This window comes from Rosa rugosa, chromosome 6 (genome assembly GCF_958449725.1).
Source record: "Rosa rugosa chromosome 6, drRosRugo1.1, whole genome shotgun sequence".
Lineage (NCBI taxonomy): Eukaryota > Viridiplantae > Streptophyta > Magnoliopsida > Rosales > Rosaceae > Rosa > Rosa rugosa.
The window spans coordinates 7,521,080-7,539,929 of NC_084825.1; the positions used below are offsets into that span (position 1 = coordinate 7,521,080).

The window sequence follows — 18,850 nt, forward strand, 5'->3', positions numbered from 1 at the left end:
TAGCGCCAAATGTTTCAACTGTATAGATGGTGGTCTAGTCCAACGGAATCACAGGAGGTCTGGCTTCGTCACTATCGCTATCGGTCTTGTTCATCTGTAAAACAAACAAATGCCAGAGGGAAGACTGGGTGTGCCAGCCTTCAACGCTCCGATGACTAAGTCAGTATCGTTATAAGATAAATATAATAGAAAGCGATAGTAAACAGTTACCTCTTTGAGACGTTGGAAATGACCCATTTGTAGGGGAGTTGGAGAAGCGTGGTATGCTTGCATTCGGTGTGGGACGATTGGGTTCCCGATACCGTCCAAATGGGGTATCGGGATCCCTGCTTGGGAGCATCTTTGCGGTTCTTTGGTGGCTAAACGAGCCTTGTGCTTCCGGTACTTGTGCCTGGGAGATATGTATACCAACAAACTCTGTTAACTAAACGAATACAAGTGAAATTATGTTGGGTGACATGTTCGCTAACTATGTGCAATTTTTACTAGATAGTAACTTAAGCCAATTGTTCAATGTGGGATCACAAAAGTTCCAATGCCGACCAAGTGACATTTCAGTTTGAAGCCATTCAATCATATATTGTATTATTTTCAGTCAAAAGACTCGTAACCCCATAAAGTAATTAGTTGACTTTTTTCAGTTAAAGGCTACTAAAATAATATTGACAAATCCCAACCAAATGTTGGATTTGGTGACCATCCACCGAAATGTTGTACGAGTTTTTGTTAGATCTTATTGAAAGTTACAACCTCTTTTGGATTGAATATGCTTGCTAAGAAAAACATGAGACTTAGCCTTATTAATCACCTGGCCTATATTATGCCCATACTCCTAAAAAAAATGACATAACCACAAGCAAAGATCGCTGATCACCTCGACAAAAAACAATCACATCATCTGCAAACAAGACATGTGAAGGAGCCAATACCTCTCTTGGATAAGAAATTGGGTGCAATCTACAGCTATTCAAACGCATAGAAAGTCCCTTGTTTAGAACCTCCTCCGCCAAGCAGAAAAGGAGCGGCAATAATGGATCTCCCTGCCGTACACCTCATCCACATGAGAAGTAACCCACTGACCTGCCATTAACTAATTAGGAGAGCTTTGCAGAAGATAGGAGAGCACTCACCCAATTAACAAAGATTGGGTAGAAACCGAAAGCCTCTAAAATACAAATAAGGAAATCCCAAGAAAGCGTATCAAAGGCCTTTATTAGAAAATTAATGCCAAACATTCAAAATAATTTATTAAGTTTAGGATCAGTCCAAAGCCAAAATCAAGTTGAAGATCAAAATGCAGTAGATAATATTTTAGAGGCTGAAAATCATGATTCTAAAATGGCTGAACTAGACTTAGAGCAAGGGCAAATGCAAGAAGCTCAAACTGAACCACAAACTGAACATCAGCCTGAACCTCAACCCGAGCCACAACAAAATCAAAATCAAGTTGTGGAACCTAGAAGATCACAAAGAGTTAGAAAACTAAGGTTTGAGGGGCAGGATGATATTTATGAAGTATACTTGAATGAAGTTGAGTCTGCATTGTTAGATGACAATGATCCCATCCCCTTTAAGCAAGCAACTGAAAGTAAAGAAGCTGAAGCATGGACTCAAGCTCTGATTGCAGAGCTTGACTCTATGTACAAGAATGGAGTATGGGAACTTGTGAAGCGAAAAGAAAATCATAAACCAATTGGCTGCAAGTGGATTTTTAAAACCAAGAGAGATGCAAGTGGAAACATAGAAAGACAATAAAGCCAGAGTAGTTGCTAAGGGTTTCACACAGAAGGAAGGAATAGATTTTACATCAACTAAGGATTCATTTAGAATCATAATGGCTCTAGTAGCTCATTATGATATGGAATTACATCAAATGGATGTAAAAACAGCCTTCCTAAATGGTGAGCTGGAGGAAGAAATATTCATGGCACAGCCTGAAGATTTTATTGAAGCAGGAAAAGAAAATATGTCTGTAAACTTAGGAAATCTATTTATGGACTCAAAAAAGCTAGTAGGCAGTGGTATAAGAAATTTGACTTAGCGGTGTCATCTTTTGGATTTTCTGAAAATCTTGTTGATGAGTATGTTTATCTTAAAATAGTTGGAAATAATTTTATCTTTCTTATCCTGTGTGTAGATGACATTCTTCTTGCTAGCAGCAATGTGAAATTGCTAAAAGATACTAAAGCTTTCTTGTCAAGTAATTTTGACATGAAGGACCTAGAAGAAGCATCATAAGTACTAGGAATTGAGATTAAGAGAGATAGAAAGCAGAGACCGTTGAGATTGTCTCAACAAAATTACATTTCAAAAATTCTAAAAAGATTTGGAATGGAAACATGTGCTAATGGTGAAGTTCCAATGTCTAAGGGCGATAAACTAAACAAGAATCAGTGTCCTAAAACTGATATTGAGAAAATTGAAATGGAGTCAATACCATATGTTAGGCTAGTAGGGAGTTTGATGTATGCACAAGTTTGTACAAGACCAGACTTGTCTTTTACAGTTGGAATGCTATCCATGTTTTAGTCAAACCCTGGACATGAGCATTGGACAGCTGGTAAAAATGTTTTAAGGTACCTACAGAGGACCAAAAACCATATGCTTGCGTATAAACGTGTGAAAAAGCTTGAATTAGTTGGCTGTACAGATTCTGACTTTGCTGGAAATTATCCTACATCCATGAAGTCAACTTGTGGCTATGTTTATATGCTTGCAAGTGGTGCAGTAGCTTGGAAAACAATGAAACAATCATTAATAGCTACCTCCACTATTCAGGCAGAGGTAATAGCAATATATGAAGGAGTGTGTGAAGGATTGTGGATTAAAAATTTCATTTTGGAGACTAAAGTGTTAAGTGATCTTGTTAATGGAAGTTTGAAGATGTTCTGTGATATTGAAGCTGCTGTATTTTTCAATAAGAATAGTAAAAGATCAAATAACTCTAAGCATATAGATTTGAAGTTCTACAGTATCAGAAAGAGGGTTAAAGATGGTGAAGTTGATATCTCTGGGATCAAGACTGGATCAGCTTGCTGTTCCATTCACAAAAGCATTGTCAATGGCAGCCTTTAAGGAACACTTATGGGAATTCTGTCGAGTTTTAATGATGCTTAAGTTCAGTGGGAGCAAAATGTTTGAGAAAATTGTTTTCATTTTAAGTTTTATTTTGCTACAGTTCTTGTTTTTCTGTTTTCAGTTATGTAATAGAAATATTTGTACTTCATGTTTTGGTTTAATAAAAGGGAAAATCGTCCGTACAGTACCTGACATTTTCCCTATTCTAAACTTTAGTACCTCACGTTCAGAAAATATCAGAACGGTACCTGAGGTTTTGACGCCGACTAAAGATTGATACCTGGTGCTGTTAGCTCCGTTACAAAAATTGACAGCTGGCATATTTTGATCATTAAATGACCAATTTACCCTTTAGTTTTTGTTTTCTTTATTTTTTTTCATATAATTAAAAAAATTCTATTAGTTTTGAAAAATTATTTAAATTTTTGGTTTGTCAAATTTTATCTTTCGAGCCCGTAGGATTAAACTAGGTGTCGTTTCAAGATTGTAGAATTTTCGGAGGATTTTTTCATACCACCCGAGCTATTTTAAATAATTTTTGGAAGTTTGTAATATCAAAAAATATAATTAAAAATAGAAACTAGAGGCGGTTTAATCTGGAGCGTCCATTTTAATCACCGTTTGATCTCAGCCGTTGGATTTGAGTATATAAGTTGAACCAGCTTGAGGAGCACCAGATTACAGCCTAGACCGATGGTATCTGACGTATCTCCACTTTCCGGCCAGCACCCGAAGTCAGACAGGCGTCGTTCGACTCCTCTCGGCGTCGCGAACCGGAGCTCGGTCGTCCCTGCTCCGAACGACCGGCGACAGAGGCAGGAAGAAGACCGAAAACTTCTCGGGTTCGCCAGCGGGTTTTCCTATTTCGGCTTGGTCATAGTGTCTCACTGGTGTCAGAAGCTTCCTTTCGACCTCGTCGACCTATCCATAGTGTTGGTTTGTCCAGATGATAAGACATAAGAGAAAATTGAAGGGGAGAATAATTTTGGGATTTCCGGCAAGTTTCCAAGCTTCTGGCCGACCAATCTGTTTTAGTTTGCTTGCAATTATTGTCTTTTGAAGATTATTCTTTCTGGGTTTTGATTGTTTCTGTGTATAATTGCTAGATTTGGGTACTGTGATTTGTTGGGCCACTGTGTTCTTGAATCAGCATATGCTTTGGATTTTGATTTTTGTGTGAAATAAATAGATAAGAGAGATAGCTGATACAGATTCATTGATTGAGGGAAGAGAAATAGAGGAAACTGATTGCGGAGTGGTTAGTCCAAAGACTCCAAACTTGAATAGACCAGAGGGGACGAGAGAGAGAGAGTTCTGGGTTTGAATGGGGACGAGAGAGAGGAACAGTAGGGAGAGAGAAAAAAATAGAAAAAAAACAAGTTTAGATAAAAGAATAAGGGAAAATTTCGCAAACAGTACACCAAGTAAATGCCACTAATAATTGTTATACATAAAGTTCCAAACCAAACATTTCGGTACACGAAATCTGAAACTCGACCCACTATCAGTACACGACGTCAATTTTTGACACCAAAATGTCCATTATGCCCTCAGTTCTTTTTTTTTTTTAATAAATTTTTTTTCTGTTATTTTTTTTTCCTTCGTTTTTTCTGTTATTTTTTTTCCTTCGTTTTTTCTGTTTTCGTTTTTTTTTCCTTCGTTTTTATCTCTTTCTTTCTTTTCACATGACTAAATATAGGCTGAGTTACAAATATAAGCTGTAGGACCATAAATCTCACCAATTGGAGGGCAAGGGCGGCGTTGGAAGCGAGAGAGTGAGCCCGGAAGAAGGAAGAAGAAAGAGATAAAAATGAAGGAAAAAAAAAAACGAAGGAAAAAAAAAATAACAGAAAAAAAAATTTATTAAAAAAAAAAAAGAACTGAGGGTATAATGGACATTTTGGTGTTAAAAATTGACGTCGTGTACTGATAGTGGGTCGAGTTTCAGATTTCGTGTACTGAAATGTTTGGTTTGAAACTTTATGTATAAGAATTAGGGTTAAATACTTGTTACTCCTCAAACTTTTCCCTGAAAAACAGTTTAGTCCCTCACCTTTGAAATTAAACTAGATAGTCCTTATTCTCTCTAATTCTCGCACAACAAGTCCAAAATGATCCGAAATGACTATTATACCCCTCATTTTCTATTTTTATTATTTTTTTCTCTATTTTTTAAATTTTTCTCCCCTTTTTTTATACTCTCTCCCTCTCTCCCGGCCGCACGGTCTATAGGAATTTCCAGTTCTTACAGTCCCAATATCCAATCATAACTCAAGTAAGCATACCTGCATATGAAGATCGAGAAGATGAAGATTTGTAACAACAGCTCTAACAATACTTTCCCTAGCTGAAGCAAACTCTTGCCTATCCCAAAGTGTGAGAATTGCAATAATGGATTGCGAAGCCCACTCAGGCTTCCCACCAGGAACATCAGCCAAGTACATCATGTCAATCCCCACCTCAAAAATAAAAGCTGGATCCAAAGACCAGGCCAAAAAGAGCACCAAATGCGTCACCACATTCGAAACTCCGACGAACCTCTCGGCATTACTATCCACAATAGTCGCATTAGAACCACCAGAAGACTTGGATAGCTTCCTTATGACCTCGACTGAGCCGGAGGCCACAGCCTTAACGGCATACACAATCGGAAGCACCGTGACCCTGAAACTCTCCACCGGCAAAACCAACGACCTCGCCATTAGAGCACTCCGCTTCTTCCAGACGAAGTCCACCATTGAAGAGACCCAATTGGATCGAATCGCAAGCGAATTCTCACTATCTATCAACTTATCTCCGGCGAGTCTGCTCATCCTTTTGGTATCGAACTCCTGAAACAACCGCCCCACCGACTCGAACCCGACCTTCGAAACGGCGTCAGAGCCGTCGAGCATGTTCTGGCCGATCCGGCCCCACCAGCCGAAGACCTTATCCAGCAGATTGACATTTTTCTCACACAGAGTCACGAGATTGTCACGTGCGAGAATGCACCCCATCGTCTCGGTGATCGCGAACCGAAGGTTATCAGACGGCGAGTCGAAGTAGTTGTTGATCTCCTTCTTGGTGTCGGAGATGAGCTTGGGGAGGCGGTAGGAGGGGATGGCGGCGAGGATCGAGACGGCGGTGGCGCTGACGTCAGGGTCGGGGAAGTCGAGATCGGTGAGGATGCCGGTGCAGACGGTGTCCCAGAGGTCGACGGTGAGGTGCGTTGAGCGGATGAGGTCGAAGGCGAGCTTCTTGCAGACGGCGGAGGCGGGGGAGGCGACTATCTCTTCGACGGCGGACTTGGCGATGACGGAGATGTCGCGGCCGACGGCGGATTGCTGAAGGGAGAGAGAGAAGAATGCGCAGCCAGGAGAGAGGGAGAGAGAGAGAGAGAGAAAGTATAAAAAAAGGGGAGAAAAATTTAAAAAATAGAGAAAAAAATAAAAAATAAAAATAAAAATAGAAAATGAGGGGTATAATAGTCATTTCAGATCATTTTGGACTTGTTGTGCGAGAATTAGAGAGAATAAGGACTATCCAGTTTAATTTCAAAGGTGAGGGACTAAACTGTTTTTCAGGGAAAAGTTTGAGGAGTAACAAGTATTTAACCCTAAGAATTATTAGTGGCCTTTACTTGGTGTACTGTTTGCGAAATTTTCCCAAAGAATAATGGATTAAGACATGAAAAGACGAAAATATCCTTCAGCTATCAGGTTCCGTAACTGAGCTAACGGCACCAGGTACCAATCTTCGGTCGGGGTCAAAACCTCAGGTACCGTTCTGATATTTTCTGAACGTGAGGTACTGAAGTTTATAATGAGAAAAATGTCAGGTACTGTACGGACGATTTTCCCTTAATAAAATGAGGTATTTTCAGTTCATGTTCTAACAGTTTTATTTATTTTGATAAATTTATGGTTGCTGTTCTAATTATCAGTTCTTTTGTTTTATCAAGTGGATTGTTATATATGCATATATTCAGTAAGAAGCAAACATTGATCCACTAAGTGTAATGAAAATTATGTTTGCATTGTGATTTTGATACTCAAAATATTTAGGTCAGAGAAGATCAACTTGTGTTTGCTGTCAAGGTCGTCTGCTGCTACTGCAATGGGTCTCAACACTGAAGAAGGTACGCCTCCAAGCCATATTGTTTTGGGTCATCTTGTATTGATTAATATGCAGTGTGTTTATGATCTTGTGAATTGATCTTGGATTGATTGCTCATTCAGTTTAACATTAATTACTTTCTTATGGCCTCCCGTGCCAGACATGAACACGATATAGTCTCTGTATATTGGAATCCCATTTCCACTACCCCACATGACTATGTCCGCTTGTTCTTCAGCAGATTGATTAGCAATGTAGACTAGAAACCGTCGGCCTCCCATAAAGGTAATATCAGTGGCTAACTCAAAAAAATGGAATCGAACCAAGTAAGAAAATTTGTAATCTACATGTCCCCAGGTGATCGAGATTGTAGCTCTTGTTGATGGTTTTGTTCATCACCATTGAACGGCCCATTCTGTATATCTGGCGCAGTGTATTTTGATACATTGTTAAATTTGAGTTGCACGCTTGTGGTCATCTGTATAATAATGTATTTTCTACTCATATCATCCAAGTAAGATTCATCAGTGGCATCCCAATATCGGTACACGCCAGTGTCTTCGTTTAGTAAAACTTGGCTTCCGCCGATGTTGATTCGGTAGACCATCTCCAGAGCTGTGCTATTTTCGACGTGATAGCTGACTTGGGTTCCCACATACTTGACCCCAGTACTCGCAGCTACAGAGTAGTAAAGTTTAGCTGGCATTGACACAATTTCAATTCCATTGATAAACGCGTATGCATTCGAGCTTGTCCTGCTTAGACTGAATGGTAGAGATAGAGTATCAGATGTTTCAATATTCAAACAAAATTCCTTGTATATTGTCTCCACACATTCAGCATCTCCAATAAGAGAAGTATTGAGGTTGTTGAGAAGGGCATAGCCATCGGCTGTGACAAAGAAGAGGGCATCTGACCGAGTGAATTTGGGATAGGAAACAAGATAGAAATACAAGCAAATGAACTTTTGGCCGGTAGTTAGGGGAAGGCTATAACTAAATTCAGAGCGGGAAATCTATGCTGTGGTGTATGGCACTTGGCTGGTGGAGGACGAATGAGGTGGTGCTTTTTTCTGGCTTGGGACATATAACCAGCTTGTTGTACTTCTACGGGGTGAAGTTTTGAGTCGATATCTCCTGTCCAAATTCGGTTGTCAATACGACTGGACTGGTTGCCTGAGGAACCACAATTGAGAGCGATATCATCGGTGGGAGTGTATATAGGGTGCAACTCTCTGGATATGATCAACGTGACCATATGCTGAAACAAGAAAAGGTAGAGAGGAGCGAGAGTTGGTTTCATGGTCACTTTAATATGGATTAAGCTTTTGTTGCAGGGGACAAAGCTGCTCATGGATATGTGTTGTTGTGTTTCTCTCTAATCCACTGATTGGAATTTCTTGAGCAGAAGTAGGAACGATCATCAGTCAAAGGGTGAATGACTTTGACAAGTAGTACTATTGTCTTATAAACTGTGTTATTAGTCCTTGCAAATGGGAAATGTCTTTATGCATAAATTATTAATTCAATCAGAACAGATTCTGAATTGGTGGAAAAGTCTTAAATTTGGATGTTGATCGATCTTTAGTCACTGACTCGCTGCAAATTTGGTATCATTTTACTCATTCATCAGCTTCACTGAAAATTTGGAAGTTCCATAGCAAAGCCAAATACAAGAAACATCATTGTTTGATTAAAAAAAAAAAAAATTTCATTGACATCTATCAACACAGCAAAAGTGGATATTGTGTACAATTAATCCATATGGATTTAAACACCAGATTCACGAGCAACTCGGAGCCTTATCTAAACTGACAGTTTGGATAGGTACAGAAAATTAAGGAGCTAATGATATATATTATTTATTCAAAATTACATTGCCAGACTGCTAATTCTATCTTCTTCTTTTTTTTGTTATCCATGCTACCAGTGCAAGGTGACGACTGACAACACAAGTCGGACGGCAGAGACTTGGTGGACTTGGGGTCTAAAAAAGAAAGCAGATCCCATTCTAATGATTTTACTCTGAGGTGCAGTGTTTAGTTGACGAAGTGAAACAACACATACTGGTGCCCAATGACTTGGAAAGTCTTTCATTACAAAGCATAAAAGACGCACAAGACTGGCATGGTGATTGAAACCTACTTAGAAGTTACACAGTTGGAATTCTCTCTTCTAAAGTTGCAACTCTTTATGAACAGTAACCTGGCTTATGAATAGTGGATATCCATTTTTGCCCCTCCAGTTGATGGTGTGGTCTTTGACGGTTTTGCCCCTGTCTGCTATTTTGCTTATATGCCACCGTTTGAGCTGATCGGTGTTTGGTGGTGGGGGAGGCTTCAATTGATGGAGAAGCTTGAATTGAGGTCTGATGATGTCATTTCTCTGCTTCAGATCAATGACCTCAAGAACTCGCCTGGACCAATTAAGAAGGAGCTCAGGGTTGCAACAAAGCAAGCTGTTGGGCTCTTGCAGTACAATTACCCTGCAATGGTTGCCAAAAATGTAAACTTTTCGACTTTTCTAACATATTTACTCAACCAATTCAATATATGTTGGTTTTAAATTGATGGGTTTTGTATTTGAAATGGTTTCTAAATCAATCAGACAAAAAACAATTGCATAATCTTCCCAAATTGTGCGTTAGGAATCTGAATTGTCTGGCTTCTGAACCTGTAACTTATAGTGGTTAAAAATGGTGGCGCTCTTTTGAAGTTAAGGAGTGAATAGTTTCTGGAAATGGGGATTTGATTATGTGGGTACATGTGCATTTCTTATTGGTGTTTGATCTTTGGAAAGGAAAAATATGGACGAGGAAGACAACCTCATTAAACTTGCAGAAATGGATTAGGAAAGGAATCACATAGCTAAGGATTGCCCCAAACTTTCCCTTGAATTAGTAGTGCTTTGTCCATAGGTATTCTTCTTTACCTGTGTCTTTCTATGTGCATGTTGTAACTTTCTAAGTGTCATTCATGTTCATATACCATAGTAGCTCCCTTATAGTGAAAAATAGAAAGAAAGAGAGAAGTAAGCAAAAATGAGAACAGATTTCATTGTGTTATGGTTTACCGGTTTAATTGGTTTCTTTGATCATTGTTCCATCAGGAAAAGATGTTGTTTAACGTCAATATACTACTAAGTATCTGTTTATCCATTCTCAAAAACTATAAAACATGCCTTTGTGATATATGTTAAGTTCATAAAGAAACAGTTATCAAAAAGATCTAGCACTTTCGGCCTTTATGGTGGCATAAGTTATTTAATAAATTATCTTAAGTGACAAAAGGTGTTTACTGACAAATTCAAAAGTCTTTATCTTAAATTTTTTTATCATTTAATGGTAGAAGTTGTTAACTTCCTGAAATCTGTTTCATGTAGCTTGATAAAAGCTAATAGCTAAATTACTCAAGCAAGGAGGTATGGAAGCTCTATTTTTCTGAGTAAGGTGCGCAAAATAGGGAAGGAGCCGTCTGTCATTGATCTCTTCTCACATGTCTGTATTATTGTGGTGGGAGGGGAGCTTGAATCTTTTGGCTATATTGCTTGGTGGCTGTGGAGAAACAGGAATTTACAAAGGCATTGTGAAACTGTGTTACAACCAGCTGCATTAATAAGGATGGCAGCGGACTGGCAGACGAAATTTTTTGGGGATGGCAGGGCTGCTTCTATCCCAAGTACAAGATGGCAGGGCTGCTATCCCAAGTCAACATAGCAACGATAAGATACTAGTCTACTACTATATCATAGCAACCATAAGATACTACTGTATTATAGCAGCCCTCTCTATAGGCTGAAACTGAATTTTGATGGAGCATGTGATACAAGGAGTCTATGGGATTGGCGTGGTCTTTAGGGATGAACACAGAGGTTTGAAGGGAGCCATAGCTATTCCTCAAGTTGAAAATCTATCACTAAGATCTATTGAGGCTCTTGCACTACTTCATGGACTTGAGTTTGCTAGTCATGTTGGATTCAAAAACCTGGAGATTAAAGGTGATGCCCTCACTATTATTAGTGCTCCGCAAAACGATAGTGATGATTTGAGTTTGGAATATCATATCTTGGATGAAATTAAGTCGTTTAATTTTTGTAGTTGACATTTTGTGAAGCGAGAAGGCACACCGAATCATAGCTTCATCTGTGACTATGATTTCAGTGACATCTCAGTTGGCAATTTTATATGAACTGCTTATATTCCTTCAAGCTGCAACATATAAAATGACTAAAGGGCCTGACAAAAAAGTCATGTTAGTCCCAGTATTTCTAGAACTATACTTTGCTGTTAACATGTGTTTTAAATAATTCACTGTCAAATAGTGTTGTATTGCTGATTGGCTGTTATTGACTGGGGATAGCTGTGTTTTATACATTTTTATAATTTACTTAATATTGTTGCCAAATTTCTGTGTCCAATATAATTGTAGCTAAATACTTTTCCAAGTATTACAATATTTGTGTCAGATAATTTATTTGTTGTTAGTTTTGTAAGAATTATATCTGGTATTCACTTCTCTCTATTTTCTTTGGGTTTGCAGGCAAGGTCAAAGATGTAACTAGAGTTCAAACACTTCTCTTCAGCGCAACCTTACCCTCTTGGGGGCAAAATGTAAGTATATTAACCAAGTTCTGGAAGTTTGAATTTTGATGTATACTTAGATTCAGCTTTTAGTTCTGAACTAAGTTGTACAAATAAATTGCCTATGTTATGATATACCTTTTCCTTACCACCGTTATACACATATTGATGAAATTTCATTTGCTTTTTCAGATTTCCAGAAGGTTCCTTAAATCAGATAAGAAAACTACAGATCTGGTTGGTAATGAAAAGATGAAGGCCAGCATCAATGTTAGGCATATTGTTCTTCCCTATGCTTAATTTGATTTGTAGTATTGTTTGAGTTTGGTTTTGCTTTCTCTTATGGCTATAATTCAATAAAAAAAAATTTCTAGCTCATTTTCCTTATACTTGAGCAAGGACCTGCTGGTGTTTCGTGTGTGTTTCTTTGATTCAATAAATAAACTAGCCAAACATGCCATTTTGCTCACTTTCCTCTTCTTTGGCTTATAAAGAGCAAACAAAATTCCAGAAATATGGTCAGCAATCAGGATGCTCTTCAAACTATTCCATTTCTTTTGCTAGAAGTTCAATTGTACACTATGTTGACAAACTGGAAAAGCATTTAGCAGAACCATTATTTAAGAAACCGCAGCACCACGCGGCCCCTTGCATTCAACAAAGACGCACAAGACTTTCACATTTCCTAAACTCATGCATAGGATTACTAACATAACAATTGAGTTGAAATTATTGATAGATTATATGATCGCCACTTTTTTAGGTCACACATGCATTCCATCTTATATGACAACTGATATAATACACGTATAGATGCTCCTATTATTCTACGAAGATTGCTCTCATCTTGTTAACAATGTTGCTCGTCTATTATCTACCAATCGGATCGATGATCTCAGAGAAGATTGTCCCAGTCAACCCTTGCACGGATTCGTTCGCCCCACAGTCTTGTTCACTGGACCCTTCATTGTCCTTGATCGAAACAATCTTATCTTCATGCGTCCTTTCAACGTAATCAATATAATCCTCATTGTTCTGTTGCAACTGCAATGCAAATTGAAGCCCTCTCACAACATCATCCATCGAAGGTCGATTGACTCCATTATCATCTATGCAATTCATCGCCATGGTAACAAATTTGTGCAAGCATCGTGCCGCAATCTTACCGTTTAAATTTGGGTCAATAATTTGATCAAGTTTCCCATTACGATGACACTTCTTAGCCCATCCAGCTAAGCCAACTCGATTATTCTCTACGGTTGTTATAGCTGGCCTTCCACACAATACCTCGCACAACACTACACCGAAGGAGTACACATCAGACTTCTCAGTTAATTGTTGACGTCGATAGTAATCCGGGTCAAGATATCCAAAACTACCCTTCACCTTCGTGCTAATGTGGGTCTTAGACACGGTGATTGTGCCCTTTCTCGACAACCCAAAATCTGAAACCTTGGCTACCCATTTCTCATCCAATAATATGTTTGTGCTCTTTACGTCACGGTGAATGATGGTGCCCTTGGTACCTGTGTGAAGATAGTGCAAACCTTGCGCCGCGCCAATACAAATTTGAAGCCGATGTTCCCATGGAAGAGGTGGATTATCAGTGTGGTAGAGATGGTCACGAAGAGTCCCACGTGCCATGTAATCGTACACCAAGATCATCTCACCTTCATCGGCACAAAATCCGATAAGAGACACCAAATGGCGGTGGCGGAGTCGAGAGAGCATCTCAATTTCCGTCCTAAACTCGCGGGACCCTTGTGATGACATGGCTTTCAGCCGTTTGATTGCAACTGGAGTGCCTCCACCATCGATGAATCCTTTGTATACGTTGCCAAATCCCCCAGCTCCAATAATGAAAGTATCATCGAAGTATTTGGTGGCGGCTTTGATCTCTGCCAGTGAAAAGTAACGACACAAATAAGATGGTAAATGTGACCCAGTGGTCATGGCTGGCCTCGTCATCCTGTGGCTGGAGCTGGAGTCCTTGAGTTTTCTTCCACGCCTCAAAACTAAAAACCCGACAAGGGAAAGAACAAATAAGACCGAAACTACACCAGCAAGGATAGCAAGCATAGGAATCAAAGTCGGTTTTTCCGTTTGTGTCGGGATTGAGAACGGCGGTGTTCGCGGTGGTGGCGGTGGAGGCGGTGGAGGCGGCGGTGGAGGTGGCGGTGGAGGTGGTGGCGGGTCGGGATTGGGTCCGGCGAGATTGCCGTTTGTGTCATTCAGTTTGAAGATTTCGAGCCCATTCAAGATTGTATCCTTATATCGAGATTTCGAATTTGCTTGTAGTGCAACAATGATATTAACTTCACCTTTCTTCTTGTTTGGACGACTGGGAACGAACAGAAGGTAGTCTCTATATACGGGAATCCCATTTCCTCCACTCCATTGGATTATGTCCGCTTTCTGCTCCGCTGTTTGGTTATTTATAAAAATCTGAAACACACGATCTCCATCCATCGTATAATTTGGTACAATCTCACAAAAATGAAGCCTCACCAGGGAATTAAATTGTGGATCTACAGGAAACCCCCAGATGGGATTGTAGCTCTCCATGCCGGTTCGGTAAACCCCTTCCGGGGCAGTGTAGTTAGGGATTCTTGCAAATTTGAGCTGAAGGTCAAATCTGGATGTTGTCGACCCGAAATTTGAATAATCCAATAAGTAGAAGTCGTAATCCCAGGTGCGGAACATGCCGGTGTCTTCATTCGGTGAGAGTGGGTATTCACCGACGTTGATTCGGTAGATATTCTCCAGAGCGGTGTTGTTTTTCACAGGGTACCGGTTTCCGGTGCCGATAAAACTAGGCCCATGGCCTTGGGCTGCAGTGTAGTAAAGAGAGGCAGGCATGGACATAATTTCAATCCCGTTGATAAACGCGTATCCATCTTTGCTGGGAGTGAATGTGATGTTCAGCCTCTGTTGTTCCGGCTCAATGTTAATACAGAATTCCTTGAGCATCGTCTCAATATATTCAGCATCTGCAGTGACAGAAGCGTTGAAGTCTTTGAGAAGGGTGTAGCCACCGGCTTTGACAGAGAAGAGAGACTTGGAGCGGTCGAAGTCAGCGTTGTATGAGCCTGGGTAAAAGTATAGGCGAATGAACTTCTGGCCGAGACTGACGGGAAATCGGTAAGTGAATTCCGAGCGAGAAAGCCGTGCTGTGGTGTACGGTACTTGGCTGCCCGTGGAGGACGACGGTGGTGCTTTCAAAACTTGGGATGCACCACCAACTTCTATAGGGAAAAGCTTTGAGTTGATATCTCCACTCCAAGTTTGAGATTCATAGACCAGGTCGCCGGATGAGCCACAATTCAGGTTGATAACATCGGTTGGAGAGTAGATGGTTGTGGACTCTCCGGTCACCAGTAGGGTGACGAAGAGGAGTAACAAGCTGAAAGGGTAAAGAGGAGCGAGAATCGGTTTCATATTGGGTAATTAGTACTGTATGATTGTAGAGAGGGATTTTATCATCGGAATATTAATAAGGGAGGAAGTTAATCGATAGATATATGTATGGTTGTGTTTCTCTCTAATCTTGATCTTTTGGCTCTGCATGTCAATTAACATCAATCAACTATACTCTGGCACTTTTTTCTTTTTGCTTTTGTTTACGCCCAGTGGACTTGACTAGTTGAATAGTTGACTAGAAACCAATGTGTTTAAAGTTTAAACTAAACTAGAAATTAAACCTGCACTTTGCTGCGGAATTGGGTTTGTAAATAAATGATAATGATAAAATATAAAAGGAAAATTATTGCATTCTATTGAAACAGTGAAAGATTTTTTATACAAAAATGTCAACCTAACAAAAGTGTATTAAAAAATAGGTTAAAAAAGTAGCCACTGGTCACTGGAGTTGGTTTAGAAATGCTAGTTGTACAACAGGTTTAGCTGCATCAGTTGTATAGTAGGTGTAAAAAAGTGCCTGCTCCAATTGTAGTTGTAGTTGTATAGATTATAGGGTAATAATCGCCACTTTTTTTAGGTAACACATGCATTCCATCTTATATGACAACTGATATAATACACATATAGACGCTCCTATTATTCTATGAAGATTGCTCTCATCTTGTTAACAATGTTGCTCATCTATTATCTACCAACCGGATCAATGATCTCAGAGAAGATCGTCCCAGTCAACCCTTGCACGGATTCGTTCGCCCCATAATCTTGTTCACTGGACCCTTCATTGTCCTTGATCGAAACAATCTTATCTTCATGCGTCCTTTCAACGTAATCAATATAATCCTCATTGTTCTGTTGCAACTGCAATGCAAATTGAAGCCCTCTCACAACATTATCCATTGAAGGTCGATTGACTCCATTATCATCTATGCAATTCATCGCCATGGTAACAAATTTTTGCAAGCATCGTGCCGCAATCTTACCGTTTAAATTTGGATCAATAATTTGATCAAGTTTCCCATTACGATGACACTTCTTGGCCCATCCAGCTAAGCCAACTCGATTATTCTTTACAGTTGTTATTGCTGGCCTTCCACACAATACCTCACACAACACTACACCGAAGGAGTACACATCAGACTTCTCAGTTAATTGTTGACGTCGATAGTAATCCGGGTCAAGATATCCAAAACTACCCTTCACCTTCGTGCTAATGTGGGTCTTGGACACGGTGATTGTGCCCTTTCTTGACAACCCAAAATCTGAAACCTTGGCCACCCATTTCTCATCCAATAATATGTTTGTGCTCTTTATGTCACGGTGAATGATGGTGCCCTTGGTACCTGTGTGAAGATAGTGCAAACCTTGCGCCGCGCCAATACAAATTTGAAGCCGTTGTTCCCATGGAAGAGGTGGATTATCAGTGTGGTAGAGATGGTCACGAAGAGTCCCACGTGCCATGTAATCGTACACCAAGATCATCTCACCTTCATCGGCACAAAATCCGATAAGAGACACCAAATGGCGGTGGCGGAGTCGAGAGAGCATCTCAATTTCCGTCCTAAACTCGCGGGACCCTTGTGATGACATGGCTTTCAGCCGTTTGATTGCAACTGGAGTGCCTCCACCATCGATGAATCCTTTGTATACGTTGCCAAATCCCCCAGCTCCAATAATGAAAGTATCATCGAAGTATTTGGTGGCGGCTTTGATCTCTGCCAGTGAAAAGTAACGACACAAATAAGATGGTAAAAATGACCCAGTGGTCATGGCTAGCCTCGTCATCCTGTGGCTGGAGATGGAGTCCTTGAGTTTCCTTCCATGCCTAAAAACTAAAAACCCGACTAGGGAAAGAACAAATAAGACCGAAACTACACCAGCAAGGATAGCAAGCATAGGAATCGACTTCACATTTGGTTTTTCCGTTTGCGTCGGGATCGAGAACGGCGGTGGTGGCGGTGGCGGTGGAGGTCGTGGCGGTGGTGGGTCGGGATTGGGTCCGGCGAGATTGCCGTTTGTGTCATTCAGTTTGAAGATTTCGAGCCCATTCAAGATTGCAGCCTTATATCGAGATTTCGAATTTGCTTGTAGTGCAACAATGATATCAACTTTACCTTTCTTCTTGTTTGGACGACTGGGCACGAACAGAAGGTAGTCTCTATATATGGGAATCCCATTTCCTCCACTCCATTGGATTATGTCCGCTTTCTGCTCCGCTGTTTGGTTATTTATAAAAATCTGAAACACACGATCTCCATCCATCGTATAATTTGGTACAATCTCACAAAAATGGAGCCTCACCAGGTAATAAAAATGTGAATCTACAGGAAACCCCCAGGTGAGATTGTAGCTCCCCAAGCCGGTTCGGTAAACCTCTTTCGGGGCAGTGTAGTTAGGGATTCTTGCAAATTTGAGCTGAAGGTGAATTCTGAAAAATCTACTTGGACCAGCCCATAAGTAGAAATTTGTACTTGCAAACCCCCAGTTGCGGTACATGCCGGTGTCTTCATTCGGTGAGACCCAGTCTCCACCGACGTTGATTCGGTAGATATTCTCCAGAGCGGTGTTGTTTTTCACAGGGTACCGGTTTTCGGTGCCGATAAGAGTAGGTCCATCGCCTTGGGCTGCAGTGTAGTAAAGAGAGGCAGGCATGGACATAATTTCAATCCCGTTGATAAACGCGTATCCATCTTTGCTGGGAGTGAATGTGATGTTCAGCCTCTGTTGTTCCGGCTCAATGTTAATACAGAATTCCTTGAGCATCGTCTCAATATATTCAGCATCTGCAGTGACAGAAGCGTTGAAGTCTTTGAGAAGGGTGTAGCCACCGGCTTTGACAGAGAAGAGAGACTTGGAGCGGTCGAAGTCAGCGTTGTATGAGCCTGGGTAAAAGTATAGGCGAATGAACTTCTGGCCGGGACTGACGGGAAATCGGTAAGTGAATTCCGAGCGAGAAAGCCGTGCTGTGGTGTACGGTACTTGGCTGCCCGTCGAGGACGACCGTGGTGCTTTCAAAACTTGGGATGCACCACCAACTTCTATAGGGGAAAGCTTTGAGTTGATATCTCCACTCCAAGTTCGAGAATCAGAGTCACTGACCATGTCGCCGGATGAGCCACAATCAAGGTTGATAACATCGGTTGGAGAGTAGATGGTTGTGGACTCTCCGATCACCAGTAGGGTGACGAAGAGGTGAAACAAGCTGAAAGGGTAAAGAGGAGCGAGAATTGGTTTCATATTGGGTAATTAGTACTTGTATGAAAGGTGTTCGTCTGTATGATTGTTGGTTGGGTTCTTTAGGTTATACGGGCAGGAGAATTGTAGAGAGGGATTTTAGCATAGGAAAATTAACAAGGGAGGAAGTTAGTCGATAGATACATGTATGGTTGTGTTTCTCTTCAATCTTGATCTTTTGACTCTGCATGTCAATTAACATCAATCAACTGTACTCTCTGGCACTTTTTTCTTTTTGCATTTATTTACGTCCTGTGGACTTGACTAGTTGACTAGTTGAATAGCTGACTAGAAATCAATGTGTTTAAACTAAACTAGAAATAAAGTCAGACAATATTTTAGCATTGTCATATTCTTATCTATATAACTTGGAACTTTCATTGCTATTGACTAATTCTAGCTAGATTGATAAGCTGCTAGTTATATGGTGCAGTACTAATCAGTAAGA

General features: G+C 40.3%; 3 protein-coding genes across 4 annotated transcripts; 1 reads left to right on the forward strand and 2 right to left on the reverse strand.

The window, feature by feature from the left end:
• Window positions 1–5,342: 5,342 nt before the first annotated feature.
• On the reverse strand, window positions 5,343–7,454 carry LOC133716144 (protein TPLATE-like). Its single transcript, XM_062142876.1, has 2 exons — window positions 7,311–7,454; window positions 5,343–6,401 (listed from the first exon to the last, which is right to left on the reverse strand). The coding sequence occupies exons 1-2, from the start codon at window positions 7,452–7,454 to the stop codon at window positions 5,343–5,345; spliced, it is 1,203 nt and encodes a 400-aa protein (XP_061998860.1).
• Window positions 7,455–9,481: 2,027 nt separating this feature from the next.
• On the forward strand, window positions 9,482–12,218 carry LOC133714541 (uncharacterized). Of its 2 annotated transcripts, none has more exons than XM_062140678.1 (4): window positions 9,482–9,677; window positions 10,554–11,168; window positions 11,711–11,781; window positions 11,944–12,218. In XM_062140678.1, exons 2-4 carry the CDS (start codon window positions 10,982–10,984, stop codon window positions 12,049–12,051), a joined length of 366 nt encoding a protein of 121 aa, XP_061996662.1. In that variant the 5' UTR covers window positions 9,482–9,677; window positions 10,554–10,981; the 3' UTR covers window positions 12,052–12,218. The 2 variants fall into 2 exon arrangements, with proteins under 2 accessions (XP_061996662.1, XP_061996663.1); XM_062140679.1 differs by lacking the exon at window positions 9,482–9,677 and adding an exon at window positions 9,690–10,089.
• Window positions 12,219–12,349: 131 nt separating this feature from the next.
• LOC133716145 (uncharacterized) lies at window positions 12,350–18,528 on the reverse strand. The gene is made up of 2 exons (XM_062142877.1): window positions 15,864–18,528; window positions 12,350–15,194 (listed from the first exon to the last, which is right to left on the reverse strand). Exons 1-2 carry the CDS (start codon window positions 18,403–18,405, stop codon window positions 12,622–12,624), a joined length of 5,115 nt encoding a protein of 1,704 aa, XP_061998861.1. The 5' UTR covers window positions 18,406–18,528; the 3' UTR covers window positions 12,350–12,621.
• Between the last annotated feature and the right edge of the window lie 322 nt (window positions 18,529–18,850).